We start from the raw sequence: 19,802 nt of genomic DNA on the forward strand, positions 1-19,802 counted from the left end.
CCGAGACCTCCCCAAGGTCTCGGAGGAAGTTTTGTCTAGATTGACAAAATCTTCGATTTTTTGTTCAAGTGCTCGATTCGAACCGTAACCGCTTTTGTTAATCGTGTACAAAATTGAGACCTTATTTTACTTAAGTGATTGACAGAGAGTGTTCTATACTTTATCTCAACTGGGAGAGAAGATGCAGCGGGATATGGAGGTGAGTAAATCTCATGAGGTTCATTTATGAATGAAGTTCCCTTTATTGTTTCAGTTTAATCGCGAAATTGTTTTCTGGAAATAAATATTTATTTTAAATTATATGAACTTAATCGTCTACAGTTCATAGGTAAGTTAAAATGTGGTTTTATTATAAAAATGATTTTCTCTAGTTTTGTGATTGTAGACTAGTTGGTATTAGTGACATTCCTAAGTGGATGACTATGTGTGTGTGTGTGTGTGTGTGTGTGTGTTTGTGTATTTACGTGAAATATATATCTTGATGGTGTGGCATTGTCATAAGTATAATAATTGTGATTTTATACATGCTAATTTTTTTTTTTTTTTTTTGAGAAATTTACTCTTTTCGGGAATGTGATGTATCATGCAATTGTTGATTTATATTGTGTTGAAAGAGTACTTTGAGTTTTGGTGTAAAATTTGGGTCATGTGGGATATTTTTAAATGTTTTTTTATATGAAGAGACCTCGTGTCACAGTTGTGACTGAGGCAAGTATATCGGGAACCATGTGATATGCTCTTAGCAAGCGTATAATTTAACCCTATAAATATCATTAGTAATATAAGCAAATAGGGATCGATCTAATCCGGGGATTGAAGGTACACCTGTCATTATAAGACAAATAAAGAATTAAAATAAAACAAAGTATATTATTTACAAAAATAAAATAAAGTATGAACATATTTACAAAATTAAGGGGGGTATTTAGAATTGGGTTTCGAAAATTAACTAAGTTAAGAAAACAAATAAAACACAAAAACATAATTACAAGAATGAAATGAGAGAAACAAAGATCAAAACCAAAATTATAATCAAATTCGATTCAACCCTAATATTGTTCATCTAAGTCATGAGAAAGAGTTGATCATGTGAAATATTCAAAGCAAATAATTTCCCATATTTTACTTTCCAATGCTAATTAACCTAAGTGAAAGCACAAAGATTAATCCTATCAAACATGCATTCAAGTTCTAGAAAGCTAGGCAATCATAATATGTTCAACGCATTACACATAGAGAAAGGCTATCAACTCAAATGAACAACTTAGTATGAAAAAGTCCATCTAATTGCAATTCTTTTTCAATTAAATTCGGTTTTTGTCCAAAATCTTTACTACTCTTGATTCAAGTTTACAAAACAATAAGTAGAATCATGTTCTTAAATCTAGCAACAATTATATATCAACCCTATATGTTTCGAACCACATAAGAAAAATACATAAAAGATTTCAATCAAACAAATTTAATTAAACAATCTCACAAAAGCAACCAAGAATCACAATATAGGAATCTAAAATTTATTCAATCATATAAAATTCGGAATTAAGAACTTTGTTCTAACATCAATGTCAACTAGAATATAACCAACGAAAATCAAAACAAAGTTACAAAGAAGAGGTCGAATTACACCGTGGATGGATGATGGGGATGGAGATGTAGACGTTTGGATCCTTGAAGCTTGATGAAGCTTGAAAGCAAGTCTTCAATGGTGGTTGATGGATGGATCGCTCACGGCTCCTTCTTCTCTTCTTTGGCCTTGCTTGAAATTCGTGGGATGCACTAGAGGATGGAGAGAGGAGGAGAAATAACTTTTATGTTTGGAATTATTTTCTGAATGAAGAGGTGTGTCTTGTGGTGTAGCATAGGGGGTTATATAGGGGAAGGCAAGGCTTCATGAATTTAATTTCTAAGGAATTTTCTGGTTGCACCACACAGCTCCAACCAATGAATTAATGTCACGTCAGCTCTGCCATGTCACTCAACCAATCAAAAAGCTCCAAAATAAATCCATAATCTTTCCAAATATATTATTGCTGATTTTCCCAAGATTTAATCTGATTTTATTCACCATTTTGATACGCTAAAAGCAAGCGCATAATTTAATCCTGAAATGTCATCGTTAGTATATAGTAAATAGGGATCGTTCTATTCCGGGGATTGAGGGTACACCTGTAATTGCAAAAACAAATTAATAAACGTAACAAGTATTATTTACAAAAATAAAACAAAGAATAAAAATATATACAAATGAACACAAAAGGGGGTTTTAGGATTATTAAATTAAAAACTAAAATAAAGAAAATGTAAAAAAATATATACACTGGTGGAATGAGAGAACAAAGATCAAAACCGAAACTATGATCAAATTCGATTAAACCCTAATATTGTTCATCTAAGTCATGAGAAAGGAGTTGATCATGTGAAATATTCGAAAGCAAATAATTTCCCATTTTTTACTTTTCAGTGCCAATTAACCTAAGTGAAAGCACAAAGATTAATCCTATCAAACATGTAATCAAGCCCTAGAAAGCTAGTCAATCATGACATGTTTAACGCATTAAGAACAAAGAAAGGCTATCAACTCAAGTGTGCAACTTAGTATGAAAAAGTCCACCTAATTGCAATCCTCTTTAATTAAATTCGATTTTTGTCCAAAACCTTTACTACTTCAATTCAAGTTACACAAAACAAAAAGTTGATTTCATGTTCTTAAATCTAGCACCATTCATATCAAAACCCTAAGTGTTTCGAACCACATAAGATTAAAATACAAAAGATATCTATAAAGCAAATTTAATTAAACAAACTCACATAAGCAACTCTCGAATTACAATAATAGAATCTGAAAATTTCATTCAATCATATAAAATTCCAGAAATAATAACTTTATTCAATCATGAATGTCAACTAAAACAAAACCAACGAAATTCAAACAAAGGTTACAAAGTAGAGGTCGAATTACACCATGGATGGAAGATGAGGATGGATGATTTTCATTGTGATCCTTGAAGCTTGAAAGCAAGTCTTCAATGGTGGATGGTGGAGGAATAGGTCACGGCTCCTTCTTCTCCCTTCGGCCTTGCTTGAACTCCGTGGCTTGCTTTAGAGGATGGAGAGAAGATGTGAGAAGCTCACGGCAACAATATAATTTTTCTGAATTTTTCTAAGGTGTGTGGAACCCTTCTCAACGTCAAAGAGGTGGGTATATATAGGAACATCGCTAGGGTTCACAAAGCAATCAGAATTTTCCACATAGCTTCAACCAATGATAATTCACCAAGTAAGCTTGTGATGTGGTCCAACCAATCATAGAATGCCAAGTAAGCCTTGTGATGTGTTCCAACCAATCATAATTCTCTAAAATACCTCCCTAATATTTAATTGCCGAATTTCCTTGAAATTATTCTGATTTTCTTCATGAATTTCGGCCAACATTCCTTTAGGGAATTTAGGGATGAATCTAGACGCCTTTTGAGCTTTTCCTTGGTGCACACATATTTTCCTTCCATAAATATCTCCCTTGAATCTCTCTTTGCGTCATCTCCTTGATTATTTCTGATTTTTCACGTTGGCAATCACACCAAATTATTCCTCCAACAATATTTCTTCCTTAAAAGTCTCCCAAAAATATCTCCTTAATTTGAATCCTCAATCAATCATCTTTAATTCCCACGTTGTCACCTTGTTTTTCCTTAAGTATTACACGGCAAATTTAATCCCCAAGGAAAATATATTTTCCTTTTTTTTAAAAAAAAACTCTTCCTTGATTCTCTCCTTGCCATGTCATCTTCATAAAGCTTCTCGTTCCATTTATGAACTCAATTCAGCTTATTTATTCCAAAAACCTGAAAATAGAAGCTTTCTAAAATAAGAAATGGAAACTTTCTTAAACTAAAATGGAAACTTTCTAAAAATGGAAAATAGAAACTACAAAATGGAAACTTTCTACAATTAGGAACTTTCCCATTCGAAGAATGGAAACTTTCCTAAACAGAGTTTTATTAAGGAAATAACGCAGAAAATATAAGGAAATAACAGTTAAAACATCGCATTAAAATGCTCCTATCACATTTTCGGCCAAATATCTAGGCATGAACCTAGACAATGTATCCGGACTCATTTTGGACCTTTTCTCCCTTAAATCTCTCCATGGCTTTATCCTTAATGTCCTCCCCTTGATTTTCTCTTGATTTTCACATTAAAATTGCAGATTTTATTCTCTAACTTCAGCCAACATATCTTGAGGGAATTGAGGGACGAATCTGGACTTGTTTTGAATCTTTTCTTCCTTAAAATTCTCCCTGGATATTCTCCACGTAATCTCCTTGATTTTCCATTCAAAAATCAGATTTAATCTCCCAAAATATCTCCCATGTCATTATGTGGTCTCCTAATGCCTTCAGGTTTCCTAGCCTCCTTAGGATTCCTGCGTTGACTGGGATTCCTAGTCAGACCAGGAAAACTCCATTTCTTCATTTCAGCTCCATTTATTCCAAGGTACCTAGAAAATAGAAACTTTTATTAAAATTACTAAAAATAGAAACTTTCTAAAGATGCAAAACTTTCCTAAACAAGAAGGATTTATTTAAGGAAATAACTAAGTAAATATGAGGAAATAACAATTAAAACGTCGCATTAAAATCCTCCTATCACCATGCCTTTGGCCGGGTGAGTAGTTACGATCAGTTAGAGCTCTAGTCTATTTGCCAACATACTAGCATGTGAATAACTTGTGTTAATGGGACTCATGAGTATACATTTTTAAAAGAGAGTTTCGAGTGTATTCTTTCTTTTGTTGTCCAAGAGGGACATAGGTTTCATATTTGAAATGTGTGATTGTTCACTAGAGTTGAAAGGGTGTTTTGGTGGACTTAATTGTTTGTTGCTTTAATTTATTCTTAAATTGAGAAAATTATAAGCATGTGTTGGTTGAGTCATTTCAGTTGAGTTTACTCATACGAGCTTAAAAAGCTTATTACCGGATTTGTAGTTTCAACCTGGTGCACTATTCCATTGTGTTAGGGTTACTCTTGCAGGTCAGGGTGACTAGGGTTGAGATCGTGGATTGTTGTTGCAGCAGTGTTAGGTTCAAAACCTATTTTGTTATTTTACTATTGTTTTGTAGTATGCTCCTATAGAGCATTTACATTTTACTTTGATGTTTCCGAGTTTTTGTAAACACGTTGTAATGTAATATCTGACTCTAGAAAATGAGTCGGTATTGACATTTGTGGGTTCAGTTTATTTATGTTTCTTAGTTTAAATAATAAAAAATTCTAAGCGTTTTGGCAATTTGTTGAGTTATCGCATTTCAGATTTGAATTTTCTTTACTCAAAATTTGGGGCATGACATCTCTATTTCTATTTTTTTTTACTTTATAAAGTCTAATACAGACAGTTTGATCGCAGAAAATTGGGTTCAATGAGGTGATTTGTACCATTGATTTGAACAAAAGGGAGGTCAAGAAAGGTTAGGGCTACCCGATTTTGCAGATTTTGTTTGTTTTGGTTGGAGTAGTGATGAAACTAGTGTAAGTACATTGGACTATCCCTATTCAACACATGACTTTCCCAAAGCCACAAGGAAATCAGAAAATGCAAAGCCTAGGAGAGTATCTCTTCTACTTGTTCGGAGGCTAAAAGAAAATCAAAGAAGTCTGCAAGATCGGATCATCAAGAGAAAATCAAGGAGGATCACTCTCACTGATCTTGAGTATAAGTGGTATTCATTTCATATCATGCTAGATGATTTAAATTGATATGCATGTCAATTAAATTGATTTGGTATACACATTTGCATTAAAATTTTTTGACATGCATGGCTGATAAATAGGAAGTGTAGATTTCAGTTTTAACATCTTTCCATATTTATCTTATTTGCTAATTAAGAAAAGATTTGATTGAGGGGGAGTTTTCCTCCCTTATAAAAGGTTTCGAAAATGAAATTAGATGTAGAGTTTTTATGCATAAAAATTGTCCTCTCTTGAACTACTAGTATTTTTGTTCAAATCAGTTTCAGAAAACTCCTACTTGTTTCATGTATTCTATTGCATAATCTCTTACGTTCATAATTCACTCTCAAGATCAGTGAGACGTTGAGATCGAGGAAGATTGGTTGATTGGCTCTTGTTGATAGAGTGATGATTGAGTAAAAAGTTAGATCAGTTATAAATCAAGTTAGCATTTGTTGCTAAGTGAATGTGTTTGTTATGAACAACACTACTTGTATACTGTAAACTCATTTGATTCATATTGGATTGATTTCTCGTGTTGGCTACGTTAAAAGCCACGCAGTGAAGTTTCCTCAGTGGAGAGGTTTACACTGCGTCAGCAAAAGCTTATGTTCTTTTTACTTGAGTTGTTTGATCATCAAGTCTTGTTATTTATTCAAGTCATTTAGTTATAGTTCCATCTGGTGTTATCAATTGGCATCAGAGCAGGTTCTAGAACTTTCTAGTGATCCCAGCAAAGATGGAGCATTCACGTGATAGGGCTGCTGGTGGATCTATAAATAGTCCTCCATGGTTCGATGGTGGACGTGAAAAATATACTCAGTGGAAGATATACATGAAATCATATCTCTATGCTCAAGATGAACATGTGTGGAATATTGTAGAAAATGGCTGGACTGTACCTATGGTAAAAGCAAAAGGAGAAAGCTCTTCCACTATCAATCCCAAACCAAGGAAGGACTGGACTTAGGAAGAAGTTCGTGATCTGCAAGCAGATTTCAAGGCTAAGAATAGCATTTTCACAACTCTATCTGAACGGGAAAAACTGAGGATCAGTCATTGTGATACTGCCAAGCAAGCATGGGACCTTCTACAGACTACATATGAAGGAAATAAAAAGGTACGTGCACAGAAATTACAAGCACTGATCTTTAAGTTCGAAACTATGACTATGGGAGATGATGAAACCGTTGATGACTTCCATGGTAGAATTCTTAAAATTTCCGGTCAGTGTCGTAGTCTAGGAGCACCTTTTGATGAAGATAAAATTGTCAAAAAGATTCTCAGGGCCTTGCCAGAAAATTTTCATTCAAAAGTCACTAGTATAGAGGACTCATTTGATATTGATGAGTATCCACTCGATGAGCTCATCAGCAATCTCAAAACTTATGAGATGAGGTTAAAACCTGAGAAGAAAAATAAAGGTGTAGCCTTCAAGGCAGTAAAAGGAGTAGAAGAAGAAGAAGAAACACTAGATCTTGCTCTACTGACAAAGGAATTCAAAAGATTTCTCAAAAGCACGAACTCCTCTAAAAATCCCAATGCTCTTAGGAAAAAGCAGTAGCAGCAGTGACTACAACAACAAGAGTGGAAAAGGAAGCTTCAAAGGAACCCACTCAGGAAAACCTAAATGTTATGAGTGCAGTGGCTATGGTCATATCTCTACTCACTGTGGAAATAGGAAGCATGGAAACAGCAACAACAAGTCTCTTCTTTCAACTTGGAGTGATGATGAGTCTCAAGAAGTTGAAAATATGGCTCTTGTATCATCACTTCTACCTATTCAGACAGTGACGAGGCCTTCTCTGATGATGAAACAAATGTCCGCTATAGACAACTCTACAAAGCTTCAAAGGCAACTCTGCTTAGAAACTTGAATTTGGAAAACGAAGTAGAATTTCTGAGAACTGAAAAAGAAAAGGTGGAGCATCTATTGGAATCCTCAAAATCTGCATGGAAACCAGAGAAAAGCAAACATGTGAGTGATCTCCAAGATGACCAAGAATTATTAACATGGAAGACTGAAAAAGATGAGTATCTCAACAGGATCAAATTGCTGGAACTGGATGTTAAAGGACAACAAGCATTGAACTTGGAATTGTTGGCTAAAAAAGAGTCTCTGCAAGATGAGTTAAAATTGACTCAAGAAAGATTCACCAAGTTTGATGTCAGCTCTAGCTCCATGTCAAAATTGCTCGGATCAGGAAAAGCTCCTCATGACACTTGTGGATTAGGATACACTGGAGAGAATTCCAAAAGTACTAAATTCGTAAGAGCATCAAGACCATCTGTAGAAAAGGAAGAAGTCTCCACTGATGATCATGTCAAGATTGTGAAGGAAGACCAACCAAACCCAAAACTTCAGGTAAAAATTGACCAAGACTTCCCCACTGGTCAAAACAAGTACGCAAACTCTAGAACCTTTATTCCTACTTGTCATCACTGTGGTAAGATAGGCCATATCAGACCTAGGTGTAATGAAAGGTTTTCAAACTCACAGTTTTCTCAAGAAAAATGTACTGTTGAATCCCTAAAATTTGAGCTTAAAGAACAAAAAGAACTCATTAACAGACTAGCTGAAATTGTATCTAAGAAGAACTTTCAAACTGAAAGAAGAAAAGAGGTCTGGACCAAGAAAAATGAAAGTAAATGTCTTCGGTCTTATGCAACTAATGATACATGTCTTTTCGCGTGTGCAAGCAAAGCTCAACAAAGCTCTTATATTGAGGCAACTTGTTTGGCAGCCTTGACTGCATTAGCAGACAAGCGACGAGATTTCTGGTATGTTGACAATGGTTGCTCTAGACACATGACTGGAGACAAAACCTGGTTTACGTCCTTTAAGGATGAAAACAAAACTGGATCAGTCATGTTTGGAGATGGAAGGAAAGCAAATATTCTGGCTCGAGGCACAATAAACACTCCAGGTATACCTAACCTTAAAAATGTTTTATTCGTTGAAGGCGTAACTGCAAATCTGATTAGCGTCAGTCATTTGGCTGATGACTATGAAGACGTGTGGTTTAACAAACAGAGATGTTTGGTCTTAAATCAGAAAGGTGAAGGTATCATGGGAGGTAAGAGATCTGTTGATAACTGTTATCATATTCAAGCTAATGAATCTTCCATCTTGCAGTCTTGTTTGTTTGTAAAATCCACAGAGGAGACCTTTGAACTTTGGCACAGGAAGATGGGACATGTAAACTATCAGGACTTGCTAAAATTATCTTCCAAGCAATGTGTCAGAGGCTTGCCCAATTTAAAGGGCAAAACTGACAAGATATGTGGAGACTGCAAAATTGGAAAGCAAACAAAGGCACCTCACAAGGTGGTGAATTCTGCAACAACCACAAAGGTATTGGAGCTATTACACATGGATCTCATAGGATCAGCTCAATCTGAAAGTATTGGAGGTAAGAGCTATATGCTAGTAGTTGTAGATGATTTCTCAAGATACACTTGGGTAATTTTCTTAAAAGACAAGACTGAAACGTTTGAGTCTTTTAAAAACTTGAGTCAAAAATTGACCATTGAGAAGTAGTCATCTAATACCAGCATAGTGAGAGTAAGGTTGGATAATGGTACTAAATTTTAAAATGCCGCTTTTTCTAACTATTTTCATGAGCTTGGTGTGTCACATGAATTCTCTGCTCCAATCACTCCACAGCAAAATGGCATTGTGGAAAGGAAAAATAGGGTATTTGTGGCGACCCGAATAAGTATACCACAGCGCCGTAATATTAAGCCAATAAGAGCTCGATACGTCGTAGACGTACCGTAGACCTACCAACTTAATACTACAAGGCCTTTTGAAAATACAAATTTTAGAAAATAGGAGACCAAAAAAAAAACTAAAACTTTTAAGAAAGGACTTTAAAATCAACAACCCAACATTTAAATCAACAAGTCTGGAAAAGCAACAAAATAAGGTGGCAAGTGCATTGTGGCGCCTTAGGGCTTACATCATAACCGAAATGAAAGGAAAGTTCAACAACAACAAATAAACAAAGGGGTGAGGCGCGCTCCCAGGTAGGCGGACCTCACAGAGTTCAACATGGAATGAAAAACGAGTAAAACGATGGAATACCACAAGGGAAGAACTTCAAGCAACAGGAACAGCAACACACGAACTTGGCCAACGACCCACTTCTAATCCAAATCGTCCGGAATGACCTCGTTATAACCTGCCCACTAAACCAAAATAAATCGGTGACCGACCTGGTTCGTCCTGAGTTCGAGAACCAGCCAACTACTCTATAGTCCTTGTGACTACAAGTAGCGAAAGTGTCCATTTCCTGGCTCTGAGTCTCCTATGACTGGTTCACTGTCTAAACTCACCTTTCCTCGACAAACATAGGAGCACAGCCCCCCTCCGGAGGTTCACGGTTATCGACACCGTGGGATCCCTAGGAATCTACGCGTCTAGGTCCCATTCACTTTCAGGTCACAAACATAAACATACAATGGGTACAGTATCTCAACATGCAAGTCTAGCCTCGGTTTTCGCAATCCACAATTATCAATTCTGAAAACACATGTATCACGAGGCATCGACTAATGAACAACCAAAAACATACTTGCAGGCAGCATAATATTATACTAGAGCATTCCACATATATCGAAAAGCCTCTAACAAGGAAGGGACAGCTCACCCTACCTGGAATATGCCGGCGTATTCCACACTCTGCTGCTTCCCGCTTAAACTTTCTTAACGATCGTGTTTCCTAAACCATTACTTAGTTGGTAAGTAATTATCCAGGTAAACATCATGATCAACTTTAAAGTAATCGCGCATACTAAATCCTTTTTATTTCAATGAGGCCATTAATTATTTCTTTCAACCTTTACCAATTTGGGAAACTAACTTCTTTCTAAAAAAAGAAAACGTCTTTATCGCTCCGCTAAACTTTCGCCAATCCGAACGACCAAAGTCGAGTCGATCCTCACATTTTACGAGGTCGGTCAACCCTGGTCAACTCAGAGTTGACTTTTAACCTTTGACTTTGACTTCTGACTTTTAACCAAGTAATCCTTTATTTACCATTATTTATTATTTATTAAAAATAAATAAGTAAATAATTCTTATTTATTAAAAATAAATAAATAAATAATTATAAATAAAGTTTTGCTTTTACTTTTACCCATTTACTTCACCTTTTCACCTTTTCACTTTTACCATAACTTTTACCTCCACACTTTCACTTTTACCATTCACCTCCTTTTTACCGAATTTACCTTTACTTTCACCTTCTTCACTTTTTACCACTTTACCGAGGTAAAAACTCATTTAATCCAACTTTTACTCTTTTCTTCATTTTCTTTATTTTCTTTCAAAAATAAAGCCATTTCCTTTTCTTCATCCTTTTCTTTTTCTTTTGGCCAAAATACACAACAACAATTCACCAAAATATTCAACACAAAATTCCAACACTTAGAAAACTAGGCTAATAAAATTCTACTAATTAAATCCTCCTCAAACATCTAATTTTCACAATTTTCCAACAACAACAATAGCTTCACAAAAATCAAAATCAACCAAATAAATTCCAAAAATTCTAGGGTTTGTCCAAAACCCATTCCTTACCCTTTCTTCTTCAAAAATCATGTCATACTCCTTCTCCTTGGCCTTCTTCACCTACAAATCCGTCCATAATCAACATCTCAACCAAAAACTCGAAAACAAGGTTGCATGGATAGATCCTTACCAAAAATTCTTGCCAAACCCATAGCCTAGCTTCATGGTTCAAGGAGAAATCGGGTTCATGCAAACAAAATCACAAACCCAAATCAAAAACTCGGATTTAGGAAGAAAGATGTATAGATCGAAGGAATATAGGCTAGATTAGGATGGAAAATACCTTGATTTGAGCTTGGAAAGAAGAAATCACAAAAGCCCCAAATTTAGCTTCGGGTTCTAGGGTTTTTGGGGGATTAAATGGCTAAATTTCATGATTTTGGTTGGAGAAATGGAAAGAGGGAAGGAAGAGGAGAAAATATGGAAATTTTGGTGAGGAGAGGGGTTCCGGCGACGGCGGCCGGCGGCGGCGGTGCGGCGTCCGGCGGTGGCGGCGATTTCCGGTGGAGGCTAGAGAGAGAGGCTCTCGGTTAGAGAGAGAAAGGAGATGGAGAAAATGAGAGGGAGGCTAGGGTTTTTGGGGGGTTAAGATGCTTAAATAGCTTCCCCTATTTTAATTGTGAAAAGTCCAATTTGCCCCTCCTTTTAGGCCAATGGGCTTGGGCTGCTCCTATTTCATTTTCCTCTTAATTTTCCTTAAGCCCATTCCGAAAATTACCTCTTCAAACACCCTTATTTCTCCGATACTTCACCGAATCGTTTCGGGAAAAATTTTCCGAGCTTATCCTAAGCCTCGATTCTTTGAAAATACTTTTCTAGACCCAAATTGGATTTTCTCTAAATTTCTTAATCCTTTAAATGGCCTCAAAGTCTTAACCTAAGCGCGAATACTTGTGTACCATACGAATACGTGGCTTCATACGTTATTCGACAAATTAAAATAAACAATAAATAAAATAAAAAGAATATGGGGGTCTACAGTATTGCTAGACATGGCTCGAGTAATGTTACATGCTGCAAGTCTAAGCACAAACTTTTGGGCTGAGGCTATCAGCACTGCGTGCTATACAATAAATAGAGTCTTTTTCAGACCAGGTACTGATCAAACAGCTTATGAGCTGTGGAAAGATAAGAAGCCAAATGTGGGATACTTTCATGTTTTTGGAAGTCCTTGCTACATTTTACGAGATAGAGAGCACCTTGGTAAATTTGATGCTAGAAGTGATGATCGATGGTGTGTTCTTGGGATATTCTCTGAACAGTAGATCCTATAGGGTTTACAATAAAAGAACTCGAATTGTTATGGAATCCATTAATGTCTCTATTGATGATCAATGTGTGAAACAGGAAGAATCATTTGCAGATCCATCTCCCTCCTCTGTCACACAACCACTTAACACAGAAGCTCCAACTGAGGAAGAGGAAGAGGAAATCCCTGACAGCATTTTTGAACCGGCTCCCACTTAGAGGAGGGGGTTCAAGAAAGTTGAAAAAGACCACTCCAGTCAAGATATCATCGGAAATCTAACAGATGGACAGACAACAAGGAGAAACGCTACAGCACAGGTAAGTCCCTCTAAGGTAAGTCAAGAGAATGTGTTACTGTGTTTTGTTACCAAAAATTTGCTAAGCATGAATGCTATATCCCATTTTGGTTTTGTGTCCATCGTTGAACCAAAAAATATTAAGGAAGCCTTGTTGGATGATAACTGGATTAGTGTTATGCAGGATGAGCTGAATCAGTTTACTAGGAATGATGTGTGGTACTTGGTACCTCGACCTAGTAAGTGCAATGTTATAGGAACCAAGTGGATTTTCAGAAACAAAAGTGATGAAAAAGGGAATGTGATTAGAAATAAAGCTAGACTAGTTGCTCAGGGATACTCTCAAGTTGAAGGTCTTGACTTTGACGAGACATTTGCTCCTGTAGCTAGATTAGAATCAGTTAGGTTACTCCTTTCTGTAGCATGTCATCTCAGGTTCAAATTATTTCAAATGGACGTCAAAATTGCTTTTCTAAATGGGATTCTTCAGGAAGAAGTTTATGTGGAACAGCCTCCAGGTTTCAAAGATCCATATAACTTGGATCATGTCTACCGGCTCAAGAAAGCCCTATATGGACTGAAGCAGGCTCCTTGAGCCTGGTATGAGAGGCTTTCTACTCATCTTGTAGGAAAAGGGTATACTAGAGGGTCCATTGATAAAACATTATTTGTCAAACGAACTAAAAATGAAATTATCATTGCCCAAGTGTATGTTGACGATATTGTTTTTGGTTCCACATCCAGATACCTTGTCAAAGAGTTTCAATTCGTCATGGAAAGTGAATTTGAAATGAGCATGTGTGGTGAACTAACTTTTTTTCTTGGCTTACAAGTAAGGCAAATGGATATAGGTTTGTTTCTCTCTCAAACCAAATACGCTGAAAATCTAATCAAGAAATTTGGTCTTGAATCTAAGAAGACAATGAACAATCCCATAAGTACCACTACTAAGCTGAGCGAAGACCAGGATGGGAAATCAGTTGATCCCACATTGTTTCGTAGTATGATCGGCAGCTTGCTCTATCTCACGGCTAGCAGACCTGACATTTCCTATAGTGTGGGAGTGTGTGCTCAATTTCAATCAAATCCCAAAGAATCACACTTGGAAACTGTCAAAAGAATCATCCGATATATTTCAGGTACAGTTCACTGTGGTATTTTCTATACCTTTGACACTAATGTGGAAATTGCAGGATATTCTGATGCTGACTGGGGCGGAAACTTAAAAGACAGAAAGAGTACCTCTGGGGGATGCTTCTTCATTGGCAACAATCTGGTTGCTTGGCACAGCAAGAAACAAAACTGCATCTCTCTATCTACTGCCCTGAATATGTTGCAGCTGGAAGTTGCTGCACACAAATGCTTTGGATGAAGCAAATGCTTCATGATTATGGCATCTCTCAAGGTAAGTTGTCTATCTTCTGTGACAATACTAGTGCCATCAATATCACAAAAAATCTTGTTCAACATTCTCAAACAAAGCACATTGACCTTCGATATCACTTTATTAGGGATTTGGTTGAGCAAAATATACTTGAGTTAAGCTTTGTGCTCACTGAAAGTCAACTTGCTGATTTGTTCACTAAGCCACTTGACACTGCTAGGTTTGAGATGTTGAGAAATGCTCTAGGGATATGTTCTAAGCATTGAGGCACAAGAATGTCTGTCCACTATTGATTGAGAAAATTGTGATCTTAGTATCCTCTGACCACTGTCACTAGTGAAATGCACATATCTTCAACTATGTATCCTTTATTGCCATGCCTTATTCTGGACAAATAATTGTGTACTCATGTTTAGTCACTGAATCACGTAACTTTGCTATGCACTTCACTTATAGCATTATGTGGTGGCACGTTTCATGTTCCTTGTCAAGGGAGAATATGTGAAGTAGGCGGAATGCCTAATATGCTCAAATGATTCATTCCCTCTTCTCAAAGTAATCAGGTCCTTGTTGTGGTGAACTTTCAAGGATTTGTAAGAAATGAGAATGAATATATGTATCCCTTCACTCAAAGTAATCAGGCCTTGGTTGTGGTGAACTTTCCAAGGTTTGCAAGAAACGAGTTAGTAGGTGATTTTTGTACGTAAATTGTGAAAAATTCAAACAACAACTTGAGACTCTCTTCTTGGAGCATCCTTGTTATGCTTAGTACCCTAAGATCGTCTGTTCTGGGAGTTACTGAGACGGGTCTTGTTACATGAGTTAGTGTTTACAAAATAAAGAAGTTTATGACTCAACTAAACTCAGTATCTGGAACAATGTTTCCTACTGCTCTTAGAAGATCTCCTGAGCTCAGTCTATGTGTGAAGTTCTTCCACTTCACTTCTTCTCTCTCTCACTGAACATGTTTCTAAGCCCCATGTACTGTTCATACTCACTTTCTTCACCGGTTTACTCTTTCTTGTCTAAATATGAGTACCAATTCTATTTGTTGATGGAATACATCGTGGTTGATACCCTGACATATGTTCCTTTCATTAATTGATTAATACTCTTTGGGTTTCAACTATGCTATATTTTCTCTTTTCGATATGACAACTGCATTCATTACCTTGATTCTTAACAAAGGAAACGAGTGTGTGATATAATTGCTGATTATGGACATTGGTTTGTCTCTTCGTTTCCTTCTTTTATTGCCATCTGGCTGCACTTAATTTCCTTACTGATTAAGCCTAAGTTGAGGGGGGGACATTACTTGCATGCGTGTATCTCGGTAACATATCTTGTCATAATTGCTCTTCTTGGAAACGATATCTCCAACTGATATGTCTCTTGATTTTCTCTACCCTACTGGTTTGCTATATATATAACCTATGATCTCTTTTTCGGATTTCACTCGAGTTTGTCTCATTGTCTAGGTTTTTTCAATTCCTGTTTCTCTCACCATGGTTCGCACACAGTAAACTACTCGTCTTGGTGGCAACCGACGCCTTCCTCCTCCAGAGGAGGGCCTTCAGGCCGCTGCCAGAGCAGGCGTTCTTCATCCCGGCATGCACCATGCCGCAGTCCTCCTCCTATTCCTCGTCGATCTCCATCTCCTGATCCCTCTCGCTACTCCTCTCTTAGTGACGCCATCCTGGTGGCAGACTGGCGGATTGCATGCCTCACTACCGACATGGACGACATGCATTCTCTTCTGGTTTGTACTCATCATGCTCTGGCCAACCTCACCAAGGAGATCCGGAAAATGCAGTGCCACCCTCCCGGGTTAGACGCTCCCGGTCCATCCACCGCAGTACAGAAGGTCGTCGCACCAGAGGAGAGCTCGGATTCAATGGACAACGAGGAGTTTCAGGACAATGTCACCAAGCTTATGGAGGAGTTCTTCGGGCCTTCCCATTCAAAGGGGGAGAAGTAAAGCAAGACAATTATTTTTATTTTTATTTTGATATTTATGTTTCTGCATTTTAATTTCTGTTGGACAATATTTATTTTTGCTTTTGGGGTCGTAAGTGCATAAGCACAAACAAATTGGGATGCTTATTATTACTATATTATGTGAAATTTATTTTTGGCAACTTGGATTTGGAAAAGGATGGAAACTGATTCCTGATCCAAGAAGCACATTTTTGCTATCTGTTGTTATCTATACAATCTAACATGCAGGGGTTCAAATGTGAAAAAGTCATGTGTTGAATGGGAATGCCCAAAGGGGGAGCTTGTAAGTACATTGGACTATCCCTATTCAACACATGACTTTCCCAAAGCCACAAGGAAATCAGAAAATGCAAAGCCTAGGAGAGTATCTCTTCTACTTGTTCGGAGGCTTAAAGAAAATCAAAGAAGTCTGCAAGATCGAATCATCAAGAGAAAATCAAGGAGGATCACTCTCACTGATCTTGAGTATAAGTGGTATTCATTTCATATCATGCTAGATGATTTAAATTGATATGCATGTCGATTAAATTGATTTGGTATACACATTTGCATTAAAGATTTTTGACATGCATGGCTGATAAATAGGAAGTGTAGATTTCAGTTTTAACATCTTTCCATATTTATCTTATTTGCTAATTAAGAAAAGATTTGATTGAGAGGGAGTTTTCCTCCCTTATAAAAGGTTTCGAAAATGAAATTAGATGTAGAGTTTTTATGCATAAAAAATGTCCTCTCTTGAACTACTAGTATTTTTGTTCAAATCAGTTTTAGAAAACTCTCTACTTGTTTCATGTATTCTATTGCATAATCTCTCACGTTCACAATTCACTCTCAAGATCAGTGAGACGTTGAGATCGAGGAAGATTGGTTGATTGGCTCTTGTTGATAGAGTGATGATTGAGTAAAAAGTTAGATCAGTTATAAATCAAGTTTGCATTTGTTGCTAAGTGAATGTGTTTGTTATGAACAACACTACTTGTATACTGTAAACTCATTTGATTCATATTGGATTGATTTCTCGTGTTGGCTTCGTTAAAAGCCACGCAGTGAAGTTTCCTCAGTGGAGAGGTTTACACTGCGTCAGCAAAAACTTGTGTTCTTTTTACTTGAGTTGTTTGATCATCAAGTCTTGTTATTTATTCAAGTCATTGAGTTATAGTTCCATCTGGTGTTATCAACTAGTGATTTAAATTAAAATGAAGTACAAATTTTTGAGATTTGAGGCTGAATTGAAAGAGGAAATCGGTGAGGTTGGGGAAGGTGGTGGTTGGTCGAGAAGAGATGGCTTTGACCCAGAGATTGGAGTTTGAGATTTGAGTTTTCAGGGTTTCTGTTGAGGTTCATCTCTTCTGGCTTTGGATTGGGGTTCAACTTTTCTTGGTAAAAGTCATATTCTAGCCTTCATTATATAGATAATGGCATATGGACTGATGAGATTATTAACATCATATACATATAATTTTTCTGGGTTATAAGTTCGTATACTAAAGTTTAAGATTTGTAACTTTATGTATAGAATAGAATAGAAATGCATAATAAACTTATTTTTAGGTGAATTTTTCCCGTTACAATATTTCATATTCCCTATCAAGATCGACATGAATATCATTACTTTTTATCCCAGTAATGTACTGAATTTCATTTACTTCTTAGATATTTTTCTATTGAATCCATTCTTCGTGCCCCTTTGGGCCCCATGTGTAAAAACGAAAAGTAATAATAAATTTCCAATTTCAATCGAGCGTACCAATTCAAGCTCTCCTTATTTTATTATCTTGTAAAAAAATAATACGTGGACTACAGAATAGGAGGTAGTTCGATCCTTTCCTTTCATGGCTATACCATGCATGATATATCAGTACATATCATTTTTGAGAGAGAAGAGATTGATGTTATATTTTTTTAGGCTAGCTAGCTGCACTTTTATTAATTTATTCCAAAGTTAATTAGTTAACATGTTTAGCAATAGAGATTGTCACCCGGAGAAACATTAAGTTGGGTGCAGTAGTCATTATAATAGTTGACGCGAGCTTGAACTTTGTCCGGAGCTTTGCCATCACATTCCACGTCACCGTTGATGGCTCGAGTCGTGGCTCCGAATCCTTGGCCTATAACGGAGTGCACATTGGTCATCCAAAACCACAAGCCCGTTTTGAACGCCACCACGGGGTCTGTAGCCACTGTTTCGGGGGAGTTCAGGCCGTCAAAGCCAATGGCATTTCCGGCAGCTCCGTAATTGTAGTTCCAGGTGAGCTGGAGTGGTCCACGACCGTAGTACTGCTTGTTGGGGTTGCATGGGTACTCTGTTTTACTCGTGTCGCAGTAGGTGTCCTTGTTTATCTCTTCTATGTAGCAAAAATCTGCATCCATCATTAAAAAATGCTCTCATTAGTACGTACATATGGAATTATGTATAGTGATAATTAGTGCATACTATATGTATTAATTCAGTAGACTACAATTCACCTTCTTCTACTAGAGTATTATTATCCAAGTACAGATGTGATTTTGTTTTGCAGTAATAGTACGTATATATAAGATATGCTAGCAACATGGATGATGAGAAAATGATGATATACTTACGGCCAGTCTCATGCGTGACATGAGCAAACAGCGCTGCAACTTCCCGCTTATTGTCATCAGCGGAACCGGTGGTACCGAAATCACCATAAGAGCCGAGGGCATCGAGAAAAGCCTGTCTGGTGTAGAAGCTCTTCCCGGCACAGTCAGCACCAGCCTGATTAATAATCCCGTTAAAGAAGTCAGTGGTCACGATATCTGCCACCGAGCCACCGTTAGTAGTTGGTGTCGGTGTGGGGGTGGTAGTACAAGGACCTTCTTTACAACCCTTGCCGCAGTAGGCATCACCGGTGCCGCAGTAACCAAATTCGCTGCAACACAGGCCTGCGGCACACCCGCAGTCTTGAGCTATTGCAATTTGTGCTACAAATGCTAAACCTAGGATGGTGAAGAAAAGGGACTTCGTCCTAATTGTAACTTGGAAAGCCATCTTAACTGTGGTCTCTCTTTTGATATGTGTATAGAATGAGGTATAGAACTAATTAAGATGATGGTCGAATTGGGTATTTATAAGGCAGATATGCATGGCATGGAGGATGGAGTACCAGTCAATTAGAAATGGTCATTGGCCGGCACATGTCGATCTGGACAACTTACAATTTGGTTTATTGAAATTTCTGTGTTTCAGGATTGACTTAGACTTTTAAAGGTTCGGCCTACAATTCGGTGTATGTCTCAATTCCAATTTACAAATAAGATTAAAGATAGATAGATTATTCCATTGATTATTATAGTTAATTTATCAACCTCACGACCCTCTTTTCTTTTTGTGCAAACGTCCACAAATCCACTACATTTCTGTTTAAAATATATACTACTCATTCTGATCTCTTGCCTATTATCACCCTTGGTATATGTGCCTTAACCTAGAGTATTACTAAAATGGATATCAACTATGGTGTTCTTCAAGGGGTTGCAGGCAAGCTCCGGTGGGTGGTGTTGGAATTTGGAAATTATATCCTATTAAATATGAATAAAAATATAATTGA

At 37.0% G+C, this 19,802-nt stretch overlaps 2 protein-coding genes and 1 long non-coding RNA gene across 6 annotated transcripts; 1 reads left to right on the forward strand and 2 right to left on the reverse strand.

Annotated features, from left to right (window-relative positions):
* Positions 1 to 6,897: 6,897 nt before the first annotated feature.
* Positions 6,898 to 9,273, forward strand: LOC121052819. The gene is made up of 3 exons (XM_040518703.1): positions 6,898 to 7,173; positions 7,284 to 7,437; positions 7,520 to 9,273. Exons 1-3 carry the CDS (start codon positions 6,898 to 6,900, stop codon positions 9,271 to 9,273), a joined length of 2,184 nt encoding a protein of 727 aa, XP_040374637.1.
* Positions 9,274 to 9,626: 353 nt separating this feature from the next.
* LOC112196974 lies at positions 9,627 to 11,868 on the reverse strand. Of its 4 annotated transcripts, none has more exons than XR_002935489.2 (4): positions 11,591 to 11,868; positions 11,317 to 11,462; positions 10,390 to 10,456; positions 9,627 to 9,916 (listed from the first exon to the last, which is right to left on the reverse strand). It is a non-coding gene; the product is annotated as an uncharacterized LOC112196974 (long non-coding RNA). The 4 variants fall into 4 exon arrangements; XR_002935490.2 differs by having other exon boundaries at positions 11,317 to 11,466; XR_005810338.1 differs by having other exon boundaries at positions 9,628 to 9,916; positions 11,317 to 11,361; positions 11,438 to 11,868.
* Positions 11,869 to 17,964: 6,096 nt separating this feature from the next.
* Positions 17,965 to 19,307, reverse strand: LOC112196972 (endochitinase EP3). The gene is made up of 2 exons (XM_024337476.2): positions 18,817 to 19,307; positions 17,965 to 18,593 (listed from the first exon to the last, which is right to left on the reverse strand). The coding sequence occupies exons 1-2, from the start codon at positions 19,241 to 19,243 to the stop codon at positions 18,193 to 18,195; spliced, it is 828 nt and encodes a 275-aa protein (XP_024193244.1). The 5' UTR covers positions 19,244 to 19,307; the 3' UTR covers positions 17,965 to 18,192.
* Positions 19,308 to 19,802: the final 495 nt, after the last annotated feature.

The sequence above is a fragment of the Rosa chinensis genome, chromosome 4, assembly GCF_002994745.2.
Source record: "Rosa chinensis cultivar Old Blush chromosome 4, RchiOBHm-V2, whole genome shotgun sequence".
NCBI classification, from domain to species: domain Eukaryota; kingdom Viridiplantae; phylum Streptophyta; class Magnoliopsida; order Rosales; family Rosaceae; genus Rosa; species Rosa chinensis.